At 49.2% G+C, this 27,784-nt stretch overlaps 1 protein-coding gene across 1 annotated transcript in view; it reads left to right on the top strand.

Moving 5' to 3' along the window:
* Positions 1-2,404: 2,404 nt before the first annotated feature.
* Positions 2,405-27,784, top strand: part of LOC122172094 (E3 ubiquitin-protein ligase TRIM39-like) — a 37,563-nt gene continuing 12,183 nt past the window's right edge. The window contains exons 1-3 of the mRNA XM_024113472.3: positions 2,405-2,594; positions 6,702-7,174; positions 25,910-26,005. Coding sequence (XP_023969240.2) covers positions 6,752-7,174; positions 25,910-26,005 — 519 coding nt within the window. The 5' untranslated portion in view covers positions 2,405-2,594; positions 6,702-6,751. The remainder of the gene's footprint in view (positions 2,595-6,701; positions 7,175-25,909; positions 26,006-27,784) is intronic.

Here is a 27,784-nt window from a genome sequence, read left to right as displayed (position 1 = left end):
CACCCCACCTTCCTCTGCGCTGGCTAGCTACTGACTGACTCCAATTGCACACTAGCTCCCACTAGCCTGCATGCAGGACCAGGGGACCCCCATCCCGTGTTGTTAATGTGATAGCCTGGACTTCCCACACAGTCCTTGGTACACCACAACTTCCTCAACTTTGGAAAAGTCACTGAGTGGAATAGGAAATAAAGGAAAAAGTGATGGGAAAAAGGAGCCCTGGAAATTATTAATTGTATTGCACTGTGTTGGATTGTTACCCAGTAGTTCTCTGGAGAGTTAAAATCCACACTGTGCACAGTGCCCTGAGACTTAGAGACCCTGAGCGTTGGCCCAGGTTCTGCTGCTCCCTTTCCAGTGGGTGAAGGGGAATTCAGCAGATGCCTGTGGCATGCAGGGAATGCAGATCAGAGGTGGGAAAGGAGGCCTCGATTCTGGTGGCTCTAACCAGTAAATACAATGAGAAAACTTCAGATGATGCAGCATGTGGCAGCCCATCTTCTACCTAACATTGGGGATGTGACCCCATCACCCTGCCATATCCACTGCCTGCCTCCACTCCCACTGAGCCTCACTGCAGGGGCTGGATCCACAAACGAACTGGGCTTCAATTCTCAGAAGCCCCTTCTCTCCCCATACATCCGACCTGCTTAGGGTAACCCGATCACAGAGATAAAATATCGGGACGCGGGGGGACGAAGGAGGGGGTGGAGCAAAAAAAATCAAAAAGCAGTTTCACAGGGGCTGGGGGCATTAGCAGGCCCTGGCCATGCCGCGGGATCGCACACAGCGCCCTGGCCATGTGCGCTGCCCTCCCCGCGGAGCCTCCTGCCCCCCGGAGCCACTGGAGTGCAGCCAAGTGGGAGAGGCGCGGGGCTCCCCAGCAGCGGCGGGGAAGTTTATTGGTTTGGGGGACCCCGACTGGCTCCTCGCCCCTGTCCGCCGGCCGCCCCGCCTAGGACAAGTCTCGCCCCCGCAGTCCCTCTCCGCCGCATGTCTCCAGCGGCCCACGCCCCTGGTCCGCGCCGCCCACCTGGGCCCTGCCTGCTCCGCACTGCCCCCGGACCCACTGCACTGCCCCACAGGCTGCAGGGCTGGAGCAGCCTCCGTGCTGCGCTGCCACATTCCCGGCTCTGGCTGGCCATGGCCTGTGAGCAAGGGCTGCCCAGGCTGCTGCACAGGGGCGTCTCCTCCCCAGGCCTGGCTTGGGATCCAATGGGGCAGTGAGGGGGCGGGAATGGGGCGACGATTTGGGGAGGGATCCAATGGGGGAAGGAGGGGGTGGAATCGGGGCGGGGGGGGCGAGAGCCCCTCTGGGCTCCGCCTGTGCGCCAGAGCGGAGGGCAAAATTGCTTGTTTGTCCAGTGTCCCAACCGAACATCGGTCGGGACGTGGGATAAACAAGCAAATATCGGGACATCTGGTCACCCTAGACCTGCTGCAGCAGCTGGGACCACTGACGTGGGGACAGGGACTTCTCAATTATAGGTGTCCAGCTCTGGAATCCTCTTCCTCCCCCACCCCACACAATGGCCTTGGAGAATGTGCACAGACCTAAGCACTGTCAGAGCAAACTGCCTGGCCCAGCTCTGCACAGCAGCTCCCCACAGCAACCCCTGAAGGAAAGGGCAGATCGTGTGCGCTAGTGGATAGGACACAGGTGTCCTGGGCTCTATTCCCAGCCCAGGCTCTGATGGGCGCTATGACTTTGGGTAAGTCACTGTCCCTCCATCTGCTCCCATATGGAAATTGGGGATACAGGACCTAGCACAGTGGGGCGCTGGTTTGAGCTGGGGCCTGTGGGTGCTACTGTAATACAGTAATAATGGAGGAGACGCAGAGGGAGGGGGAGGTTAGTGCTCCCGTGTCTCAGCACGTGATGGGACAAGGGGACAATCCTGATCCTCAGACTGAGCAATTGCTTTGTAACGTCAGTCGAGATACTGCGGTGATGGGCACTAGGTTCCATAACTAGACAGACACAGGAGGTGTGTACTGGAATAGCCAGATGTGTGAGAGAGTGGGAGATGTGATGCTCACATACACAGTTGTTCCCTGTACAGCGTCCACACCAAGAGCAGCTGGAGTGACTGGCTGGAGCTCAGAAGAGACCAAGCTGCAGGAACTGGCTGACATGAGGATGGCCTATGGCTCCTCGTCGCGATGACTATTCCCAACTCACCCTGCAGCAGGAGGCAGTTGGCAGAAGGGAAATGCCCAGTTGCTGTTAGGGCAGCACTTTTATGGGAACAAGGAAGTGAAATTAAACTTGTCATTCCTGGTTCACATGGGGGCAAGCAGGAAAATCAGGCCAAGTGAAGGTGAGGAAGCTGCCAATTGGCCTGTGTAATCTGACAAGTCTGCACAGCAGCTGCCCGTGCAGAACGGGGGTGGGAGGACACAGCCTGACAGGGCCGGGCTGTTGTGGTTGGGGGAGGTTCTCTCCCCAGGCCCAGTGGTAGGTGGTGCCTGTGGGTGGAGACGACACAGGGCTGCTCACTCCAGAGCAGCACCAAGCTTGAGGGAAGCACAGGGGGCCTGGCAGCTCCCAGGGACAGACAGAGCTGGGGAGACATTGAGTCCAGAGACAGACGGTAAGGACTGACTAGCCCCACCCCCACTATCTCTTCATTCGGGCCCTGGGGCATCTGCACAGAGAGATTGGATACCTCCCCGCCTGTTCCCCATCATATTGCCCATGGATCCAGGCAGACCTGAGAGCTGGGAACCTCCTTCCCCCCCTTCATTCCCCTGCTGCCCTTTAAGTCTCCATCTCGCCTTCTCCCTCCTTCCCTGTCTCCTCTCCTCTCAGACTGGCCCAGTCTGAGGGCATTCGCTCTCCTGACCTGGATTGGCTCCTGCAAGCACTTGGGAGCAGAGCCTGGGGGGGGGGGTGTGTGTCAGGGAGAGCAGCAGCTCTGGGACTCATAGAGGTGGGGTGAGGAGGGGCCATTTGTGCAGAGTAACTTTCCTGGGGGCTGCAACTCAGGAAGGTCACGCAGGGATCCAGAGATCTGACTGTGCCTGAAACACTAGGAGCAGAAACAGCAAAGCCTGGACCACACACAGGGCCGGCTCTAGGTTTTTTGCCGCCCCAAGCAAAAAAATTTTTGGCTGCCCCCCACCCCAGCCCTGGGCTCTCACCCCCCCCCACCAGTGCCCTCCCCCACCCTCTGCCACCCCAGCGCTGGGCTCTTTCCCACCCTCACCCCCCCCCCCCGCACCCCATGCTGTCCCAGCCCTGGGCTCCCCCCACCAGTGCTGACTCCGCCGCTCCCCCCTCGCCTCCAGCCGGTCTGGCGCTGGCAGGATTGGGGTAAGCAGCGGGGCTCCTGGGCCGCACCTCAGCCCAGGGTCCCTCCAGCCAGGGCACCCACCTCCAGGACCGGCCAGGACCAGGAGGGCAGAGCCAGGGGACCGCCCCAGCAGGGGGCTACGGAGCCGGGGCAGGGTAGCCCCAGAGGAAACGGAGCCCTGGAGAGCAGGACGTGGGCCCCGCACGACAGCGCCCCGCCCTCTATGGCTCCGCTGCTGCTGCTGCTCCTGGCCGCCCTGCTGCAGTCCCTGGGCGGCTCGGGCTGCTTTGCCCAGCCCCAGCTGTGGCGCGGAGGGCGGCTGCTCTGCAGCACCTGCAGGCAGCTCCGTGTGCCCCGCGGGGCGGAACCAGCCCGAGTTCCCCCGCTCGGAGCCTGCCCGGCCCAGCCACAAGGTGCAGCACTGCTCCCCCATGGCGCAAACTGCAGCGGCCCCAGGGCGCCCCCACGCATGAGGTGCTGCTGCTGCCAGGCCCAGCTCTAGTCTTTTGCCGCCGGAAGCAAAAAAAAAAAAAAAAAAAAAGGCCGGAATGCCGCCCCTGAAAATGTGCTGCCCCAAGCACGTGCTTGGTTTGCTGGTGCCTAGAGCCAGCCCTGACCACACATGGCAAATAGAGAGTGATAGACACACATCACGGGGCAGGGACAGGAAAACACACAGGACTCATGTAAATCAGGAGGAGTTACCCTCTGATTCCCCCAATTGCAGATATGGCAGTCCAGGATTCTCTCCCTCATTCCCAGGAGCCAGTGAAGGGGGATGCAGCCCCATGCATTCAAAGAGTGGGGTTGGAGTTCGTGCCAGCCCAAGGAGAGACAGATGCTCTCAAATGGCACTGGGTTCAGCAGAACCCTACCGGGGTCAGGCTATGGATAAGTGACACTCAGACCAGTTATGAATTTCTGTGGAAGTTGGTTTTCCTGGAATTGGCCTAAATAAGTTTAAAAATCTGGGCCATTGTGAGTAAAGCTGAGTGAATTCAGACTGATCAGTCTGAGTCTTCAGATGTGGGGCAGGAGTTCACAACCCCCTTTTCTGTCCCAGCACCTCAGCACAAGAGGCCCCAGCTCCCATTGAAACCAAGGTGAACTGCAGGTTCTTGTTCCAGGGGTGACGGATGCTCCCAAAAAGTCGGGGGACCCTCAGCACCCAAACTGTGGCCCCACCCCTCCACTGCCCATTCCCCCCAGGGCCCTGCCCCTGCATCATCACTTTTCCATGAGCCCCCACCCTCATGCTGCCCATTCCTCACAAGGCCCTGTCCTCGCACGCCCCTTCTCCTGAGGGCCTGCCCCCACGCTGCCTCTTCCCCCAAGACTCCGCCCCCTGCTTGCTCCTCTCCACCCTGTCTCAGACTCTCCCAAAAATCATGCAATGAACCATCCCTGCTAGGAGGTGCTGGGGGCCTCTGCTCCAAAATCTGTGCTTGGATCCATGGCCAGTGAAACCCAGTATGGAAGGAGGCTGCCAGTGGCTCCCAGAGGAGGGCAGGGACTGGGGTCAGTGGTGTGGCTGCAGTTTAAGAATCCCTCCCTTGGTGCTGACAATCTTGCTGACTCCACCCAGTATCTAATCTTCTGTTTCTGGTTCCCTCCACTGGGTGACAGCACCCTACAGATAACCTTATGTTTAACAGCTGGTCTTTTAAGTGCTATACAATCTAAATGCTGCTGTGGGTTGTCTTGAAAACTGCTGTGCCTTCTGCAGGTCTGGGCTAGTGTTTATGGTTCAAATGTAAAGTTATCTGAGTAAGGGCTTCCCAGGGGGCAGGGCCCCATCCCCTCAAAAAAGTGACAGTAACAGTAGGGGGGAAATTAGCACGGGGAAATAGTTTTTACTTTGTATAATGACCCATCCACTCCCAGTCTTTATTCAAGCCTAATTTAATGGTGTCCAGTTTGGAAATTAATTCCAATTCTGCAGTTTCTCATTGGAGTCTGTTTTTGAAGTTTTTTTGTTGAAGAATTGTGACTTTTAGGTCTATAATTGAGTGACCAGGGAGGTTGAAGTGTTCTCCGCCTGGTTTTTGAATGTTATAGTTCTTGACATCTGATTTGTGTCCATTTATTCTTTTGCGTAGAGACTGTCCGGTTTGGCCAATGTACATGGCAGAGGGGCATTGCTGGCACATGATGGCATATATCACATTGGTACACGTGCAGGTGAACGAGCCTGTGATGCTGTGGACATCATTAAATTAGGCTTGAATAAAGACTGGGAGTGGATGGGTCATTACACAAAGTAAAAACTATTTCCCCATGCTAATTTCCCCCCTACTGTTACTCACATCTTCTTGTCAACTGTTTGAAATGGGCCATCCTGATTCTCACTACAAAAGTTTTTTTTCTCCTGCTGATAATAGCCCATCTTAATTGATTAGTCTTGTTAGAGTTGGTATGGCAACCCCAATTTTTTCATGTTCTCTGTGTATATATATCTTCCTACTGTATTTTCCACTACATGCAGCTGATAAAGTGGGTTTTAGCTCAGGAAAGCTTATGTCCAAATAAATGTGTTAGTTTCTAAGGTGCCACAAGTACTCCTCGTTCTATTTTCTGGTTATAATATTTTTGCACAAACTTGGGGCTCAGTCTACTGCTCTGATTCTACCCAAATTGATCTCAGCTGCTGAGGACTGATCTCAGCTAATGCCTGGCACCCAGTGCCCCCTTGGGGAAGCAATACTGTAAAAGTTAATAACTGTTAAAGTTAGCTCCGGCTAGTAACTGTCTCAAGCCTGAGTGTTGGTGCTGCAGAGACATGTGCAGCACGGCTGCTGCTCTGTCACAGGAGAGTGTGTAGAAGCACAGCTGGTGTTAGTCACTGGGTAGCTCAAGGCAACATGCTGCAGGGATCAGAGAAGAGCAATTACCTAAAGACTTTAACTTGGAGTCCTTTCCTTAGCGAAGTACTGAGGTTGCCTGTCTGCTGTGCACTATTACCCTGTCTGCCTTGGGAAATGGGCTTCTGTTGGAAACTTTGTCTGAAGGGCAGAGCTTTTTCTTTAAGAGCCGATATTTCAAAGTTCTCTAAAATCCACATGCATCCTTTAAATATTGCTGTGTCATATTAGGGCCAGGGGTAGAGTTAGTGGTGCAAGTTGTGGTCATTTGGTGAAGGCATTGCTCAGATATAGCTCTCCCTGAGCAATAAAGAGCTGATTGTCACAAAGTGCTCTAAAACCCATTGGATCTACCAATGTGATTTTTATTACAGCCTCATATGTGTATATACACACACATATGAGGCTCCAATAACCTACAGAAGGTCAATAAACTTTTCTCATCTGTTCTCTCCATCTCACCCCATTTCACTTTCTCACCTACTCTGTGACACTCCCCCCCACCTTCACCCCCATTCCCTCACCTCATTCTGTGCATGTGAAGAGCTGATCCAAGCAGCAAGGGGACCGGCCATCAACCATACCTCAGCAGCCATGGCCTCAGCAGCTCCCATAGAGCAAATGTTAGAAGAAGCCACTTGTTCCATCTGCCTGGAGTATCTGACAGAGCCGGTGACCATAGACTGTGGGCACAACTTCTGCCGAGCCTGCATCACCCAGTACAGTGAGCACAGGGAGTCTGAATCAGGCACAATGATCCTCTGTCCCCAGTGCCGAGAGCCACTCCAGAAAGGGAAACTCCGGTCCAACAGGCAGCTGGCTGATATTGTAGAGAACATAAAAAAACTGGGGTTAAAGCCAGAGAATGCACAGGAGAATCTTTGTGAGAGACATGAGGAGAAGCTCCAACTCTTCTGTGAGGAGGATGGAGAAGCCATCTGTGTGATTTGCAGGGAGTCCCGGGCTCACCGCACTCATGCTGTGGTCCCCATAGAGGAGGCTGCCCAGGATTACAAGGTGAGAATTACTGCTGCTCTTGGTCAAGAAACCCCTTAAAGGCCCCATTGTGTTTCTCCCCAGAGCCAGCTGCTGGGGGCTGAGTGGGAACTCACATGGCTTAAGGGAAGTGGATCCAGGTGCTGCCAAACTGAGCAGTGAGGGGTCCGTCTGCCTTCCCCACCCCCTGCCAGACAGGTAGTGAAGAGTGGAGCCAGCCGTGTCCATCTCTGTGCCAGGCTGGGCATCCAGTGCCAGGTGACCACAGCCACCTTAGGGCACCTGAGTGAGGGAAACCGGGTCTTGTGCCCTTCCCTCTTCAGTGTGTGGGTGAGGCCCGAGGGGTTGGCTCAGACATTGGATTTGGGGCTTGTTGGCACCTTTGCAACATCAGAAAGGTGGCACCATGGATTCTGCATTACATGGATGTCTCCCAGGGAGACAGGCATGTCCCAGTGCAGCTTTCCCCAGCCTAGGCAGGATCTGTGTGTGGCTTGTGGAGATCCATTAAGTTGTTTGAGGAGGGGCCAAATGGAGGGGAATTGGAGCCTGTGGGGAGCAGGCAAAGGAGGGGGATCCAGTCAGTGTGGGACATAAGTAGCTTTGGCCCTGAGGTGAGTGACTTCCCCCAAACAAGGATCACCTGAGAGCTGAGGCAATGCACTGCTACAGGCTGGGGACTGACTGGCTAAGCAGCAGTTCTGCAGAAAAGGACCTGGGGATTATAGTGGACGAGAAGCTGGATATGAGTCAGCCGTGTGCCCTTGTTGCCAAGAAGGCCAACGGCATAGTGGGCTGTATTAGTAGGAGCATTGCCAGCAGATTGAGAAAAGTGATTATTCCCTTCTATTTGGCACTGGTGAGGCCACACCTGGAGTACTATGTCCAGTTTTGGTCCCCCCACTACAGAAGGGATGTGGACAAATTGGAAAAAGTCCAGCAGAGGGCAACGAAAATGATTAGGGGGCTGGGGCATATGACTTACGAGGAGAGGCTGAGGGAACTGGGGTTATTTAGTCTGCAGAACAGAAGAGTGAGGGGGGATTTGATAGCAGCCTTCAACTACCTGAAGGGGTGTGCCAAAGAGGATGGAGCTAGGCTGTTCTCAGTGGTGGCAGATGACAGAACAAGAAGCAATGGTCTCAAGTTGCAGTGGGGAAGGTCTAGGTCCGATATTTGGAAATACTATTTCACTAGGAGGGTGGTGAAGCACTGGAATGGTTTATCTAGGGTGGTGGTGGAATCTCCATCCTTAGAGGTTTTTAAGGCCCGGCTTGACAAAGCCCTGGCTGGGATGACTTAGTTGGTGTTGGTCCTGCTTTGAGCAGGGGATTGGACTAGATGACCTCCTGAGGTGTCTTCCAACCCTAATATTCTATTATTCTATAATGGGAGAAGGAACATAGAGAAGTGTTATGTTTGGACTAGCAGAGAAGGCAATAGATAGACACAGGGAGCTGACAGATAGACAGCTTCTGCTGTGGTGGCTTTATTGTTCAGCTGCAAAATTGAAACTAACATGAAAGCGAGGCTTTGCACTGGAAAGGGTGGAGTGCTCAAATATTTAAAGGGACAGTTCATCACATTCGTCCACCCTGCTTTAAAAAACTTTCCAAACACATATACATTATCAATTACACTGGTCTACAATTTTTGAGAAGTCGTCTGCTTCAGAGATCAAATGTGCTATTTATTATGTATTTTGATGTGCTGAATTCAAATATGACAATTAAAACAACTGATTGGCTACGGTTTCTAAGATATTTAAGTTTTTACAGTTTATGTCTATGTATATTGTGTAGATAGTAGGGTTTTAATCATAAATTGTAAACCTAGGTCTTTTCATGTGTTTATGGTTGCTTTACATTATAATATTTCACCTGTCCTGTTTATGTAACACTTTAAAAATCAGCAAAAGGGTTATATAAATAAAATTTATTATGAAACAAAAGGCAAAAAACTATTATGTACATAGTTTAGTCCTATTCAGTGTCTACTTGGCGCTTCTTGGCTTGTCTCTTGTATTCATTAAATGGAGCATCTCTTGTCACTGTCCAGCAATAGTCTGCAAGCATTGATGGGCTCCATTTGCCCTGATAGCGTTTCTCCATTGTTGCAATGTCCTGGTCGCCGTGCTCGTCACTCACTGCTCCGCAGTTCGGTGGAAAAAAATCTAGATGAGAGTGCAAAAAATGTATCTTTAGTGACATGTTGCAACCAAGGCTTTTGTATGTCTTGAGGAGGTTTTCCACCACCAACCTGTAGTTGTCTGCCTTGTTGTTTCCGAGAAAATTTATTGCCACTAATTGGAAGGCTTTCCATGCCGTCTTTTCCTTGCCACGCAGTGCATGGTCAAATGCATCATCTCGAAGAAGTTCACGAATCTGAGGACCAACAAAGACACTTTCCTTTATCTTAGCTTCACTTAACCTTGGAAATTTTCCACGGAGGTACTTGAAAGCTGCTTGTGTTTTGTCAATGGCCTTGACAAAGTTCTTCATCAGACCCAGCTTGATGTGTAAGGGTGGTAACAAAATCTTCCTTGATTCAACAAGTGGTTGATGCTGAACACTTTTCCTCCCAGGCTCCAATGACTGTCAGAGTGGCCAATCTTTCTTGATGTAGTGGGAATCTCTTGCACGACTATCCCATTCGCAGAGAAAACAGCAGTACTTTGTGTATCCAGTCTGCAGACCAAGCAAGAGAGCAACAACCTTCAAATCACCACAAAGCTGCCACTGATGTTGGTCATAGTTTATGCACCTCAAAAGTTGTTTCATGTTGTCATAGGTTTCTTTCATATGGATTGCATGACCAACTGGAATTGATGGCAAAACATTGCCATTATGCAGTAAAACAGCTTTAAGACTCGTCTTCGATGAATCAATGAACAGTCTCCACTCATCTGGATCGTGAACGATGTTGACAGCTGCCATCACACCATTGATGTTGTTGCAGGCTACAAGATCACCTTCCATGAAGAAGAATGGGACAAGATCCTTTTGACGGTCACGGAACATGGAAACCCTAACATCACCTGCCAGGCGATTCCACTGCTGTAGTCTGGAGCCCAACAGCTCTGCCTTACTCTTGGGTAGTTCCAAATCCTTGACAAGGTCATTCAGTTCACCTTGTGTTATGAGGTGTGGTTCAGAGGAGGAGGATAGGAGAAAATGTGGGTCCTGTGACATTGAGGGTTCAGTACCAGAAGTTTCATCCTCTTCCTTGTCTGACTCAAGTGAGAATGATTCTGGTGCATCAGGAACCAGCAGTCCTTCTCCGTGGGGTACTGGGCATATAGCTGATGGAATGTTTGGATAATGCACAGTCCAATTTTTCTTCTTTGACACACCTTTCCCAACTGGAGGCACTATGCAAAAGTAACAATTGCTGGTATGATCTGTTGGCTCTCTCCAAATCATTGGCACTGCAAAAGGCATAGATTTCCTTTTCCTGTTCAACCACTGGCAAAGATTTGTTGCACAAGTGTTGCAGCATATGTGTGGGGCCCACCAATTTTGCAGCCAAAATAAAGGTGATAGGCTTTCTTAACCATAGTGGTTATACTACGCTTTTGTGATGCAAAAGTCACTTCACTACAAACATAGCAGAAGTTATCTGCACTGTTCACACAAGTACGAGGCATCTCTGCTCACTTTGGCTCACTGTGTCCCTTTGCAAAATCAAACACTGACAAATAAGAGAGTACGACACTGTTTGATTTCTAGAGCAGATATAGGGCAATTTGTTCAGCAGAGTGATGTAAGCTTCGTTATGATTGCATCATCCATGACTTCTAGGAATAACATGATGCAATTCATATCATGTATGACGCAATACCAGCTTCAGATTGCATCATTCACTGTTTTGCCTAAAAAGCAAGTACTGTCCAAACCCAGTCATAGATTTATTCATAGATCCAGTCAAAGATGTATTTTAGTCATTTCTGGTTTAAATTGAGATCCCTTCCCTTTATAACTCACTTATCCTCCGCCATTCCCAAGTCAAGGGTCGTATATACTGACCCAATAGCATATCTTGAAAACTAAAGCCAATCAACAATTTTAAGCATCATTTTCGTTCTCAGTGACCCAGAATTAGTAAAGTTTGACCACATTTATTTCAGAAGCATTTTGGCTGTAGAGCAGTGACATGTCTAACATGAAACACTGTATAACCTAAGTAATCATTGCAGGAGGACAACCGCATACTTTTAAATGGCAAGGGATCATTCTTCTGTGGAATAGCAACACTGTAACTAAACAATGTATAAATTCAGGTGCACCGCTCGTTATTGTATTCTCTTGTGATGGTGGTGTGGCAGTGTCCTGAACTACAGGAACAGTCAGTGGCAAGGAATCAACTGGATCTGGTATGCAATCACCTGGATCTGGTACCAAAGTTTTTCTTAACAAGTCATTAAAACTAGGAGTTGTAATGGAAGGAGATTCAATCAAGGAACAGAAAGTCTTATTGGGACATCCCCGGACTCCGGTACTTGCTGAGGCTGCAACTGGTCCATATGTGATCTCCATAAAATACCATTGGCTAGTTTTACCAAAAACAATACAAGTCCTGTGCATTTTACAAATTCTCCAGGCACCCATTTCTCTTCACAACTGTAGCCTCCACATTAAGTCTCGAACTTGAAAAGAATGATGATGAGTCTCACATAATCAATCAGTTTGCATAGATTGGGATTTGGCTACAAGTGCGGCAATATCAGGATGTAGCAGGTCCCAATAGGTACGCAAAGATTGTTTCAAGAAAAGAGTTTCAGTAGCATGTGGTGTGTGCCTGTAGATGAGCAAGGAATTTTCCAATCTCTGACTAAAAATAGACTTGTTAGCTTTTAAGGGTTGATTAAGTGTCTGTACAAAGAGTTCTGCTAGTAAGTTTGAAGCCGGATAATATGGAGCAGAGCATATGTGCTGAATTCCATTTGAAGCTAGGAACCTCTGAAATTCTGCAGAACAAAGAATTGAGGTCCATTGTCACTCAATAACTGTAACGGTAAACCAAATTATTTGAACAAGGTGCAAAGATGTCCAATGAGCAAGCGTCTCAAAGGGGTGATTAAGAAAAAACAGAAAGCGTACAAAGAGTGGAAGAGGGGAGGGATCAGTAAGGAAACCTACCTTATTGAGGTCAGAGCATGTAGAGATGGAGTGAGAAAGGCTAAAAGCCATGCAGAGTTGGACCTTGCGAGGGGAATTAAAACCAATAGTAAGAGGTTTTATAGCCATATAAATAGGAAGAAAACAAAGAAAGAAGAAGTGGGACCACTGAAGACTGTAGATGGAGTGGAGATAAAGGATAATCTAGGGATGGCACAATATCTAAACGAATATTTTGCATCGGTCTTTAATGAGGCTGATGAAGGGCTTAGGAATAGTGGCAGTGTGACAGAGGGGAATAAAGGAGGGGGGATTGACATTACCGTATCCGAGGTAGAAGCCAAACTTGAACACCTTAACAGGACTAAATCGGGCGGACCGGATGATCTTCATCCGAGAATATTGAAGGAACTGGCGCGAGAAATTGCAAGCCCGTTAGCGATCATTTTTAATGAATCTATAAACTCGGGGGTGGTACCGTTGGACTGGAGAATAGCTAATGTGGTTCCTATTTTCAAGAAAGGTGACCCGGGTAACTACAGGCCTGTTAGTTTAACATCTGTAGTATGCAAGGTCCTGGAAAAAATTTTGAAGGAGAAAGTAGTTAAGGACCTTGAGGGCAATGGCAATTGCGACAAATTACAACATGGTTTTACGAAAGGCAGATCGTGCCAAACCAACCTGATCTCCTTCTTTGAGAAAGTAACAAACTTTTTAGATAAGGGAAATGCGGTGGACCTAATATACCTCGATTTCAGTAAAGCGTTTGATACGGTACCGCACAAGGAATTGTTGGTTAAATTGGAAAAGATGGGGATCGATATGAAAATCCAGAGGTGGATAAGGAACTGGTTAAAGGGGAAACTGCAGCGGGTCATACTGAAAGGTGAACTGTCAGGTTGGAGGGAGGTCACCAGTGGAGTTCCTCAAGGTTTGGTTTTGGGTCCCATTTTATTTAATCTATTTATTACTGACCTCGGAACCAAATGTAGGAGTGGGCTGATAAAGTTTGCGGATGACACAAAGTTGGGAGGTATTGCCAATTCGGAGAAGGATCAGGATATTCTGCAGGGAGACTTGGATGACCTTGTAAATTGGAGTAATGGAAATAGGATGAAATTTAATAGTGAAAAGTGTAAGGTGATGCATTTAGGGATGACTAACAAGAATTTTAGTTATAAGCTGGGGACGCATCGATTGGAAGTAACGGAGGAGGAGAAAGACCTCGGAGTCCTGGTTGACCGCAGGATGACTATGAGTCGGCAATGTGACGTGGCCGTGAAAAAAGCCAATGCGGTCTTGGGATGCATTAGGCAAGGTATATCTAGTAGGGATAAGGAGGTGCTGCTTCCATTATACAAGGCACTGGTGAGACCTCATTTGGAGTACTGTGTGCAGTTCTGGTCTCCCATGTTTAAAAGGGATGAACTCAAACTGGAACGGGTACAGAGAAGGGCCACTAGGATGATCAGAGGAATGGAAAACCTGTCGTATGAAAAGAGACTCGAGGAGCTCGGTTTGTTTACCCTAACCAAAAGAAGGCTGAGGGGGGATATGATTGCTCTCTTTAAATATATCAGAGGGATAAATACCAGGGAGGGAGAGGAATTATTTCAGCTCAGTACTAATGTGGACACGAGAACAAATGGATATAAACTGGCGGTGGGGAAGTTTAGGCTTGAAATTAGACGAAGGTTTCTAACCATCAGAGGGGTGAAATTTTGGAACAGCCTTCCTAGGGAAACAGTGGGGGCGAAAGACCTCTCTGGCTTTAAGATTAAGCTTGATAAGTTTATGGAGGGAATGGTTTGATGGGATAACGTGATTTTAGTCAATTAATCAACAGCGTGCCATCGCTGGTAAATAGTATCAATGGTCAATGAGGGTCTGGCTGGAGAATCTTGCCTGCATGCTCGGGGTTCTACTGATCGCCATATTCGGGGTCGGGAAGGAATTTTCCTCCAGGGTAGATTGGCAGAGGCCCTCGAGGTTTTTCGCCTTCCTCCGCAGCATGGGGCGGGGGTCGCTAGCTGGAGGATTCTCTGCAACTTGAAGTCCTTAAATCACAGGATTTGGGGACTTCAACAGCTGAGTCAACGGAAAGTGGGTGGGTCAGCTTTTGTGGCCTGCATCATGCGGGAGGTCAGACTAGATGATCATATGGTCCCTTCTGACCTTAAAGTCTATGAGTCTATGATCTTAGCAGCACTTAGTAGGAGTCATGCTGAAAACTATTGGTCATTTCAAATGGCATTGACTATGATCAAAAACATGTAACCTTCTAAAAATCTTGCAAACTGTATGTGATTAAGCGTCCAGTGTGTCTGAGTCCACAACCAAGGTGTTTGAACAACCTAGCCAGGATCATGTTGAATTTGCTGGCACATAGTATAGCACTTCATCTTCTTCCAATATCTTTGTCAATCCCTGCTAACTGACATGACTCCAGGCTATGAACTTCATCTGTATGATTCCAAGATGGGCTTTGTGAAGAGCTGCCAAACCTGAGACTGAACTGATTTTGGAATGATCATTCACATTTCCCATAAGATGCAACTGTAATTCACAGATAATTCACGTTGACATGACATGAATTGTGTAAACTGGGGATTCTTATAATCCAACCCTATACCTTGTAGTACCATTCCCTCACAAGAGAAAGCACATCATCCTCAGCAGTTTCTTTGTTGATTCCTGTGCTAGTAATAGGTGACCTATCCATCAAGCTGAGATAGAACATTTCATCTGAAGTTTCTTTGGGTAAATGAGTTTATGTATGGCTTGTGTGATAGCCTATCAGCATTGCCATGCTGAGTCCCTTCATGGAACTGAATAGTATAGGAATGAGCCAAAAGTAGCAATGCCCATCATTGCATGCGAGCAATAGCTAATGAAGGAATTCCATGTTTCAGTCCAAATATTGAAAGTAAGGGCAATGATCCGTCTGCAAAGTAACATGTCTATGTAGTGAGGCAGAGTGGCCTCCCACTGACCCAGAGGGGGAGGTACCTGCTTGGTGGAGAATGTGGACAGCAACCCGACCCCTGCAGTAAGAGATCCTGCATATGCCATACCTTAGATATCCCTAATTGGAGAGATGGAGCTTGACAAGTTCATTAAGTATCTGGCCAAGAGCCAACAGCAGCAGCAGGTGTCATAACTCCAGCAACAACAACAAATGGTACAGGTGCTGGGGGCCAAACAACAGCAACTGTTCTGGGATTTGGAGCCCAACACCATGAGGATCAGCAACTGTGTCTCCAATAGCTTGTGACCCTGCTGCCTGGACCCAGCGGGCAACCTCCCAGGGGCACAATGAATCCCCCGCTTTCCCATTGCCCATATGGCTTTCCAAGATGGGACCTGAAGATGACCCCAAAGTATTTCTTGTGATGTTTGAGCAGGTCACATTGGTTGCACGGTGCCCCCAGAGCAGTGGGCCACCCTCTTGGCCCCCTATCTGACTGGGGCAACCCAGATCGCCTATCGGGGGCTCCCAATCAATGACGCACAAGATTATGGATGCATGATGCTGGCCATTTTAGATGCCTTGGACATCATGCTGGAGACCTTCCGCCAGCGATATTGGACTAACACCTATCCGCGGGGTGCCTGGCCGCAGGAGATAAAAGACCTCTGCTGGTGATGGTTGCACCCTGAGCAATGGTCAGTGGACAAGATCACTGAGCAGATCACCCTAGAGCAGTTTGTTCATGTCCTCTTGCCCCAGGGGAGGGTTTAGGTACTCTGGCACTGACCCACAACACTTCGTGCAGCCGTCACCTTAACGGAGGACTTCTTGGACGCTGAGAACCCTATTGGGCCAGGAGCCTGAGCCCTGGCCTCAACTCCTGGCTTGATGCTCCATGGCCTGGCAAGGAAGCCCAGGCTGAAGGCCGAACGGCACCCTGGAATCCAAACCCATGACGATGGGGCCAGCAACACCTCTCGGTGACCTGGGCCCACATGGCAGAGATGCTCCGACGCCTCTGACAAGAAGAGTTGAGACCACAACCCAAATCCCTCCACGGAGGTGATCCCCTGGTCAGGGCAACTAGAGCTTGGACCCTGCTTCTCCTGCAGCCAGCTTGGGCACTTACAATAGAAGTGTCCTGAGATGGACTGCATCTTCAGCCAAGTCTATATTGGAGAGTCTCGGGCCAGCAAACAACCACTGTGGAGGTTGGGTGAAAACGAGTCACAGCCCTCATAGACTCAGGCTGTAGGCAAAACCTCATCCACCAGGAATTCGCCCCTGACCTCACACAAGCGTATTGAGAGATAGACCTCCAGTGTATCCACGGGGATGTAAAATCGTACACCAGTGCCCAGATCTCTCTGACCATTAACAGACTGATGTGGGGGTTGACACTGGAGTTGGCTCCCACCTCACCTATCCAGTCATCCTGGGATGAGACAGCCTTCTTCAGAAGAAGAGGAGGAGGCTGAAGAACCCCAAGGGGAATACCCTGATGAGCCCCCAGTCCCAATGACAATGTTGGGCCTTCTGGTGAAGGGTCCCACGATGACCCCCCCTTACAGATTTTCGTTGCAACCAAAGGGATGAGCCCACGCTGAGCTGGGCCTACAAACAGGTAGGCCAGGTCAACAGAGCCATGACTGATCTCCTGAGGCTGCACAAAGGACCCAATTCAAGCTACCGGTGATCACTTCTACCATGTAACTCAGGACTCCCAAACTCAGGAAGTCTGGACCCAGTTGTTGTCCCCCACTATGATCAGAAAGCTATCTTGAAGCTTGCCCATGACGTTTCCATGGCTGGCCATCTGGGACAAGAGAAAAACCTGGCCTGAGTTCTGTTGTGCTTCTTCTGCCCTGGAGTCCATCGGGAGGTAAAGGACTCGTGCCCTGAGTGCCAACTAGCTGCCTCCCTGGGGGTGGCGAAAGCACCCTTGGTCCCCCTACCCATGTTCGGAGTTCCCTTTGAGCAAATTGCGATGGACCTGGTGGGCCCGCTCCTGAAGAGTAATGCGGGGTTCCAGGATAGCCTCATACTGATGGATTATGCCACTCACTTCCCCGAGGCCATCCCACTATGGAACACTTCCATCGCAGTAGAACTGGTGAAGGTATTCTCTTGTGTGGGCCTTCACCGTGAGATTCTCATGGATCAAGGGACCAACTTCACTTACCGGCTGATCTGTCAGGTTTGTACCTTGTTGTGACAGGTATGACAGTTTCTGGACTTAGGTGGGTATTACCGACACTTTGTGCCCCAGTTTGCATCCTTCGCAGCACCCCTCATGGCACTCTTAACCAAGGACAGCCCACGTCGGTACGCTGGTCGACAGAATGTGAAGATACATTCTGAGCTCCCATTCTGTGCAGGGAACCTGTGCTTTTCAGCTGCTATTTCAACTGAGTTCCTGATCCAAATGGATGCTTCAGAGGTGGGGCTCAGGGCAGCCCTCTCCCAGGAGGTGGATGGAGAAGAGCATCCCACCCTCGATATCAGTTGGAAGCTCTTCCCCCCAAGAATGTAACTATTCAGTTATAGAGAAGGAGGCCCTGGCTGTTAAATGGGCTATCGATACCCTCAGATACTATCTTCTTGGGGCCCCTTTTGTATTGATCACTGACCACAAACCCTTAAAATGGCTAAATACCATGAAAAGTACCAATGCCAGATTGATGAGATGGTATCACATCCTCCAGCAATTTGCCTTTACTGTCTAACACTCAGCAGGTAAGGATAACACTAATGCGGATTTTCTGTCTGGCCTGGGGGAGTCAGGATGGCAGCCATGAAGACCGGGAGATGGACTTAAGGGGTGTGTGTGTGTGTAGTGAGGTGAAGTGGCCTCCCACTGAGCCAGAGGCAGATGGATCACTCTCTGAACCCAGGTGGGCACAGCCAGGCCATGCTCTCCCCTCCCACTGGAAGTCAGGGGGCAGGACAGGAAGTATAAAGGGCTGGTCCTGGAGCTCAGTTGGGCTGCAACCTCCAAAGGGGACATATGCCTCCTTACCACTCCTGAGCTGGGAGACTTCAGCTGACCCCTCCTGAGATAAGGAATGACCAGAGCTTCTGGAGCCATGCACTGACCAAGGCATTGAAGAGTCGTTGGGACTGCCACTGGACTTCTACCCCAACAAACTGGAGGACCACCCGTGGATCCAAGTACACCCTAAGGGGAGTGTAGAAAGTGGCCCAGAGGCAGCTGACCCCGTCTGGCTGCATTGCTGCCAGAGACCCGGTCAGCGAGTTGCAGCTGGATTCCCTGCTGACCCAGTGGCGGAATAGTCCACCACCGTTAAGCCCCTGGGTCAGGGCCTGATGGAGTTGGGTGGGCCCAGGCCCTGCTGCCACTTCACCCCTGAGGTGGCAGTCTCCCCTTGCTAGGCCAAGAGGCCTGCGTTTGTTGGCCATCTGCTGGAGCTCAGATACCCAACCCTCTTGCTGCTCTACACAGAGTACAGGACAAAGCCACAGACTCCTTGCTGCTCCACCCTGACTGCGGGCTTGGGCTCATAACTGTTTGCTGCTCTGCCCTGACTGCAGACCAGAGGTATAGACAGTTTCTTGACCCGCCCTGCTTGGGGGTCTGGGGCCCCGAGACTCATTTGTGGATCTGCCCAGACTGCAGGCCAGAGCCATATAATCCGTGGAATGCTCTGCTAATTTCCTGATTGTGGGTGACGCTCAGTTATTTAGTGAGGCGAAGTGGCCTCCCACTGACCCAGATGGGGAGGGACCCCTGCTAACCAACTACAATCTACCATATAGGTAGGTATGGAACAGCCAAATACCAAAGATAATGCTGAGAGATTCTAGCTGTATTTGCACATAGCTCTTCTCAGAAGTGATGAGTGTCTGTGGTGCAAAGGCAATTCGTTTCTTTATACCATTAGGAAAAATGTGGGAGAGAACTGCACCCACTCCATACGGTGAAGCATCACAAACCACTTGCGATGGAATCAAAACATCAATGTGCATTAGAACGTCAGCTGATGTCAACAGTTTCTTTACTTCATTAAATGCACGCACACACTCTTTAGTCCATTTCCATTTTTTTCTTTGCTTGTAACAGTACATGTAAAGATGCCAAAACTGTCACCAGATTAGGAAGAAATTTACTGTAGCAGTTAAGCAGTCCTAAGAATGAACATAACTGTAACATGTTCTCTGTCAGTTGTGCTTCAAGAACCACCTCCTCTTTCTCTGGTGATTTCCTTAAGTCCATGGCATCAATTACATATCCAAGGTATTCAGCTAAAGGTTTGAAAAGCTCACATTTGTCTTGAAAAATCCTCAGTCCATGGTCTTCCAAATGTGTCAAAGCAGAAACCAAATTTCACAGATCATAGAATATCAGGGTTGGAAGGGACCTCAAGAGGTCATCTAGTCCAGCCCCTTGCTCAAAGCAGGACCAATCCCCAAATTGCCCCTTCAAGGATTGAGCTCACAACTGTGGATTCAGCAGGCCAATGCTCAAACCACTGAGCTATCCCTCCTCACCTTGAGCCTTTTGTGTAACAAAGATGTCATCCAAATAATACTGAACTTCATTCAGTCCCTTCAGAATCTCATCCATGGCTTTCTAGAACAGGGCAGGTACTGATGTGATACCAAAAAGCAACCTTTTATAACAAAATAAGACCTTTTGTGTGTTGACTGAGCCAGCATCTTGCAAATATCTCACAATCTCCATTTGTAGGTATGCATTAGCAAATCCAATTTACTGAAATGCTGCCTACCACTAAAAGTAGCAAACAAATCTTCAGTGTGAGATGGTTACTAATCTGCACATAAAACTGTATTAAGCATCACTTTGAAATCTCCACATATTCAGACTGAGTCCTTCCTGATCACTGGTACAATGGGTGTAGACCACTCACTGTGTGAAACTGGTGACAGGACTCCAGTGTTCACTGAACGGTCCAAATCAGCTTCCACCAGATGCTTCAGAGTATAAGGTACAACTCTGGGCTTGCAATATTTTGGCTGGCTGTCAATAAGCTTCCCTGACATGTTGCTCATCTGTCCAAGTTCTTTTTCAAAAACTTTAGCATGTCTGTCCAGTATTTCTTGAAGATTTTGAGGTACTTTTGTGATCACTTTGATCTTAATCCAATTCATCTTGAGCTTCTCAAGTCAAGATCTTCCAAATAATGGTGGATACTTTCCTTCAATCACATAAAAAGGTAAAACAACTGATTGATCATCTAGTTCAGAGGTTCCCAAACTTATTTGGCCTACCGCCCCCTTTTCAGAAAAAAAATTACTCAGCGCCCCCCTTTTCAGAAAAAAATTACTCAGCGCCCCCCTGGAAATCTACCTTCTTTAAGCGAACAAACAGAAAGATGCAGTGACAAATTTGCATTCTTTTATGTATCTATATTTCTACCTACGTCCTACAATATAGTAAAGAAAGATGTGTTATTAGAATATCGCCCACAACATCAGGTATACAGTGGTTTTTGCGTAAGACGGCAAAAGACAACCAAACTAAAATACTAATGAAACTAATAAACTGGGTTTTGTTCTTTGCTCAGCATTAGATATATGTATTTGATATTAAATTGTCAAATATCAAACTAAATTTATCAAGAAATAATTAATTTAAAAAATAATCAATATGCAATTAAAAATCAGTTAATAGTTTTAATTTAGTTTGCCCTTATTTAAATAATTGTTCCTTATTAACACACGCCTTATTTACCAATTAACACAGATGATTCGATAGATATAAATAAATATTAATAGTTAACAGTTTTTTTACGATTTCATTCCCGTTTTTGTTAATATTGTAATAAAAATATGACAAATATATTGACTGTATACTTCAAATAGTACTGTACCGACACAAGCCTGCTACAATTTTATTATTAGTAAGCACTAGAGACACAGAAACGTACGGTAGATATGTAAGAAAATATATAAAAATACTCACGTGTAAATTGCTGTTTTATTGAAACAACAATAATACAATTTGCTTTGTATGTGATCCGTAATCCATAAAGATCGAAGGTACTGAATGTGAATAAAAAATTTTAAATACTTATTGCACTATTGTTAACTGCTTTTTACACAACTCAGAAACAATCTAAATTAGATTTCATACATGTCGCCTATTTATAGTATCATATTGTAAACAAGTCATTACACGCACATATTCCTGCCGATGCATGCTGGACTTCCCGACAATGCGCGACACGCTCGCCTGCCAACGCTTGCTTGTTAAGAGCTGTTGGCGGATTTGACACCTGATCGGTTATAATTTGTGAATTTATTTGGAAAATAAAGTAATCAGTACAACTTTAACTCTATGTTACACAACAGATGAAACATGTACGAACGGTTTTTCAAAATTTTCTTATATTCTCTTTTTTATGCTTCCACCGCCCCCTTATTTTTATTCAACGCCCCCCAATGCACCCGAGGCTACTACTGCCCCCCTGGATCGTTCCAGCGCCCCCCAGGGGGCAGTATCGCCCACTTTGGGAACCTCTGAGCTAGTTGAACTTTCACCTGGCATATCCCTTTTTTGGACTAATTTTTCCCCAGTATAAGTCTTTAAAGTGGACATTTCTTCCAGAAGAACTTGTGGCAAAATCTAGTGATAGGCAGATACAGAAATCAATGACACAGTATCAAGCTCCATTCTTGTGGGAACTCCTTCAGTCAGATGCCATCCTTGACTCCAGCTTCCGATAAAACATGAAGTGCTAAATCTTGATCAGTATCCCTGTAGCTCTTGTCTTTTTCCACATTATGAATTTCCAACTTCATCATTTATTAGGTTCAGTCTTCATAGGTGTCTTCTTGGATGTACGGTTACTCTGTGTTGCTGGTCTTTGAACTGTGTGACAGGTCATAGTGATGTGTCTTTTCTTCTGACAGTTCTAATAAATGACCTGGCATGTTCAGCAATCCTTCTCAGCATGTGTAGTTTGTGCATTATAGCCCATGGAAATTGTTCATGTTCCCATGGTTCTCTGTCTCACTAATTCAGAAGATGAACTCCTCGGTTCATACTAATGTCCAGAAAATCCTTCTTTGCAGTTTCCATGGCAACAGCCACTTCAACAGTCTTTTTGAATGTAAACGGTGACATAGTCAGTAACTTCTTCTGAACCTCGTCATTGCATAATTAAGAGACAAATTGGTCATACAGGGCATCACTTAATGTTTTTCTGAACTGACAATGCTCTGACAACGCCCTTAGAGCAGCAACAAACTGTGCTAGTGATTTTCCAATTCCCTGATGTCGCTGATGGAACTGAAATTGTTCTGCTATCACTGATGATGTAGGAGAAAAGTGTTCCCACATTGTGGCAATAATTGTGGCATACACCTGCGACCCGATATAACACAAATTCGATATAACGTGGTAAAGCAGTGCTCCAGGGGGGCGGGGCTGCGCACTCCGGTGGATCAAAGCAGGTTCGATATAACGCGGTTTCACCTATAACGTGGTAAGATTTTTTTTGGCTCCCAAGGACAGCGTTATATCGAGGTAGAGGTGTACTTGGCAGTTCTTGGCACAGTTGGAGACAATAAGGCATGTGGCAGTCCATATGGCTTCAGACCAGTCACTGTCAGCAAGATTGAAATTCGTTGTCTGTCGGGAAACTACAAATTGCCCTGCAAGCTACAAATTGCTCAAAACATTTGAGGCCCATCACCCATGATTTGTAGTTTTCATCAAATTCATCATCATTGCCCACAAAAGGTGCCATTTCTCTTCTCTCCTGTTGGACTTCAAGCCTCCTGGATGACCTTTTCTGCCACAAATAAATTCTTTCATTGTTACTGCACTGTCTGTGCTCGAACTCCCTCTGCTGGTTGTGTCTATGCTGCAAACTGCAAAATTCTGCCTTTGGCTGCACTTGGGCTCTCTCTGCTAGCCCTCTTGGGCTGTCTCTGCTAGCACTGTGACTGTTCGCTTCCTCCTCAGTGCTTTGTCTCTGCAGCAGCGAGGCAGCAACAGCAGAAAACTCCTCCTGTGTTCTGCCCTGAATTGCCAAGTTCCCCATCTCTACTTTGTTTGCAATAGCTTCAGGTAGCTGTCTCTTTCCTTTGTTCTGTCTTTATTTGCTTACTCTCCCTTCTCTAGCTGACTTTTTCATGCTGCTGCAGCAGCAAAATGCAACAGACTGTCATATTGTGCTTCTAGATGAACTGCTCTCTCCCCCCCCCCCCTTTTTATATAGTATTATTTGCTGGCTTTTTCTTCTTCTTGGTCAGGCAATGGGAGAACTGGACACTTAGGGATTGTTGGTTCCTGGCCATTAAATGTTATATTTGGAGCCAGTTGAGAAGCAGCTAAATAGACATGCTAGTGTAAGCGGGGGAATGGTCCCACTATTGTGGGGAACTTTCCTGGCTTATACACTACCCCGGTGACATGGTCTCGCGAGGATCTGAGTCCTCGCTCCCACTTCCTTTACCCAGAACCCTGCCTGATCTCAAGGGCTCCCCTTCCACTCTTCTGTGTGGCAAAGTTCTTGTAACCCCAACAAGGCTGGGCCCAGGATTCCTGGGGGCCTCGACCCACAACCTTGTCATGGTCACTTAGGGCAGGGACTATGGTGTCCCCACTCCGGGGTGCTCTCTCTGCACTGGCTGCTTCCCTGACCCACTGATCATTACATACAGTTCAAAGCAAATACAATTTATTAAACAGCAATCAATTTTTAAAAATAAGGAAAAAATGGGAAAGGTTAAAAGAAAACACATCACCCTGCTCTGTGGCACAGGGACATCATAACCAGCGTCTCTGGAATGTCAGGGAAGTTCAGTCTGTTCCTCACAAGTCTCAGGCCCCTTCTCAGGCCCTGGCTGTGCTGCAGGGATGCTGCGGGTCAGACACTTGCTCTGGAGGTGCCACATGCTCAGGCTCTAGGTGGCAGGACCCTTCTTCCCAGTATCATCTGCCCCATCAGGGTTACAATCCAGCTCCAAGTCTGGCCTGCAAGGCATGTTGGCTGGGACATCACCCTGCGCTGGGCCCGCTGCCCAGGGTCCCCCTCGCTCTCCCCAGTTGCTCACCGCATCTGGCTCTGGACTGCTCCAGCCCCAGCTCCACCACAATGTCTCACCTCCAGCTCCACTCTGCCTCAGCACGGCTGCTGCTGCTGCTCTGCCTCCAGCTCCCTGGGCTGCTTCTCTGGTCCCCCGGCTCTGGTTGCTGGAGCTCTCCTCCCAGCACAGGTCTGCTCTGTGGGCTGCTTCTGTGACTCTGCTCCCCATACTGACCTGTTTCCTGAGCTGCTTTTCTGGCCCCTCTGGCTGGCACAGCTCTGCTCCCCAGCTCAGCTCAGGCCCCTGCTTTCTCCTTAGCTCGGCCCCGCTCTGTCTGACCCAGGCAATTCCAGCTCACATGGAGAACAGGACCCCCCACCCCTCCGGCCTCCTGTCCTGACTCCCTGATTAGTCTCCCCGCCCTGCCAGTCAGGCTGACCTGGAGCATTGGCCTCTCCCCATTGTTCCTGGGGACTGTCAGTCTCAGAGTCCTGATTTCCCATCAACCTTTCCCCTTTCTTTTAGTACTGAGAGCTAGCCAACCAAAAACCCGAACTGAGTTTTAGTAAGGGGACAACAGTCCTCTTACACTAAAAGTGAGCTGATGAAAAAACAGCTTCTGTCCTGGTGGTTTTCTTGTCATCTGAAAAACAGTGCTTCTATATCGTGATGCCAACTTTTCCCAACCTAGTGCTAAAATTTTCCCAAATCTGCTGAAAAATTCCCAGATAAAGTTTTTTATTTCAAAATCTCAAAGGAATATAATATGGCCCTTCTGAGGCCTCCCCTGCCCAGGTGAGCACTAGGTTCTGCAAGGCTGCAGCTTGGCTCAGTGTCCTCAAACTTCAGCTAAACTCCTCCATTCCTAAGAAATCTTGGAGCATAGCAGACAAGTGGGGAAGAGTCTCCCCCAGGATCAGTGTCTCAGCCAGACAATGCCCCAGAATGTGTAGCTCTGACCCTGCTGCCTCTGCCCAGGTTATTCTCCTGGCTTTGTTATTGAAATGTGCATTTTGCACAGGGCTGGACTGAGGCACCCCAGGGCTCCAGGCACAACATGCTGACAAGAGGCCCTGTCGTGGTCCTGGCCCCATTAGCAGTGGCTGTGGAAGGGGCCACCCACCCAAGGCTGTCTGTCCCCACAGGACCAATAGCAGGAATCCCCTCCCTCCCACTGAGAGAGAGATACTCGAAAAGGGTCAGGGAGCCCCCCCAATCCAGCAGCCAGGGTGTCTATGATTGGATGGGGGAGCTGAGTCATATGAGCTACCCCCTGCTGCCACACAAAGCCCCACTTTTGGGGGGGTTGGCTGGCCCCCGGAGCAGTGAGGCTTGGTGTCAATGTCCCATACACATAAATGGGGCAGTCTCCTCTCAGGGCACTAGGCTCAGGCTCTCTACAGACTCAGGCAGGAATCGCTGTATCTGTCACATTTGGGGCATGTTTTCAATATTTTCTTTGCAACCCAGAGGGTTTGAAACATTCTCTTTTTAATGGAAGCCAAGAGCCGGATTTTATCACGACTCCAGTAGCTGGGGCCTAGATATGGGTTTGTAGTGCCTCGGTTTCATCTGGCCCTGCCTCCTGCAATCTCCACCCATCAGGAAGTGCAGATTAATGGTTGTTTATCACACATGTTGCCCCTGCAGGTGAAACTCCAGGAAGCTCTGGGCCCTCTGAGGCAGGAGCTGGAGGAGACCCTGGAGCGGACATCTGAAGAGGAGGAGAAAACCACAGAGTGGCAGGTGGGTGTCTGGGTTTATCCTTCCCCAAGCCCTTCTCCCTGCAGTGTTCCTAGGGTGAGGGGCCAAAAAGCTATAGGCTGACATTATAACCTGCTCTAGCTGTTTGCCTCGAGATGGTGCCATGGTACCAGGAGCAGGAAATGTCTCTGAGGGGATCACAGTAAAGCAGACCAGGGGACAGTTCCTGTCCTGTGGTCAGTGGCAGAGACTCAACTCCAGGCTCTCTGGGGGCAGGAAGGAGATGAAACACTCTTACAATAGGGGGTGCAGTGTTTGCATGTGAGTCCATTGCCTCATCATACCCTCGAACCATGCTGGGTAACTGCAGACACAGACAGCCCTCAGGAGTGCAGAGCCTCAGAGGCACTCTCTGCATATCCACACGCAGGGCACCAAGCTCAGTGTGGGCAGACGTTGCACTGGCCTTTAGGAGTTTGGTCCTAAGGGAACAGAGCTCAGGGCAGCCCTGGGAGTCACTCAGCTGAGCAGACAGAGACAGCCCTGCTCCTCTGCCATCCTCTGCAGCCATCATGGGGCCCCTTGACTCATTAATCCTTAGCTGCTGTCTTCTACAACTATAACTACATGGCTGTGTGCAGCCAGCCAGCCTGCCTGCCAATATTCACAAAGCAGATACTAGTAAGTTGTAGAAGGCTGGCATTTGTATAGAATATATATATTCTATTTGTTCACTCACACCCACTACCAGCATTCGTTCCATACACCCAACCCACACTCATTTCACACCCACTGTCATTACACCCCCCACACACAACTGTTTTGTATACACACACACACACACCCCACAGAGTCACAGTCCTTATGCTGTGAGACCCAGCGCCGCCGAGAGCGGGTTCGGGCTCCAGTGAAAAAATTTTTTCGGGCCCCCCACCAAGGGCGGACCGGCTAAACAGGGCCAATGGGGTAGGGGGGAGGAAGTCGGGCCCGGAATTTTTTCGGGTCCCCCAGCAAGGGCGAATCGGCTAAACAGGGCCGACGGGGGGGGTGGGGGGAAGCTGGGCCCCAGACCGCCTTCTGGACCGCCGGGCCCTGGTAATTTGTACCGGCTTTCCCCCCCCCCCACACCCCCCGTCGGACCCGTCGAGGCCTGCCAACTCTAAAGGGAACACCCCAGTCTGCTGGGAAAGCCCTTCTGATTGGCTGCCTTCCCCCTGCCTGATAGTGATGGACTGCCTGGTCTCTCAACCTGTGTAGCAGGTACAACTCCCTCTTCCTAGGTACGTAAAGAGCTGCCCCATTTGCTGCCCCCTGTCCCCCCACCCCCACATACAATTGCCTCTGTGTGCTGGTTCCCCCCTGCCCCACACCACTGCCTCCAGGCACTGACCGCTACCCGGCATGTATCTCTGCCTCCAGGTACTGGCCCCTCTTCTCCCCTGATCTGACCCCCTACTGAACCCCCAGATCCCCCTTACCACAGGGGTCTTCTGGGGCAGGACAGTGGGTTTTAGGGAATTGCCAGATGCTCCGACTCAAGCATCAGTGTTCAAGGGGTCACTGCCTGCCCTAATCCAGTGAGAGCACTGGGATCTTCAGAACAAAAGACACAATCTGCCCACCCTGCTGCTCAGACCCCTCCACCCCACAGCGCAGGAGGGGCTGAAGGTGGGAAGGGGATACAGGGGCAATAGTTGGGGTGGGACCAAGTTGCTTTTTGCAAGAAGGGGATTTTGCAATTCCATTACCCTGAAAACTTACCCATGTTCGTGATCCCTGCAGCTCATGACTCTAGCAACTCTGCTCCCTAATCTGTGAGGC

Source organism: Chrysemys picta, chromosome 12 (assembly GCF_011386835.1).
Source record: "Chrysemys picta bellii isolate R12L10 chromosome 12, ASM1138683v2, whole genome shotgun sequence".
Classification (NCBI taxonomy): domain Eukaryota; kingdom Metazoa; phylum Chordata; order Testudines; family Emydidae; genus Chrysemys; species Chrysemys picta.
Note: the sequence above shows the minus strand (reverse complement) of the source record. Positions and strands in the feature narration are given on the sequence as shown.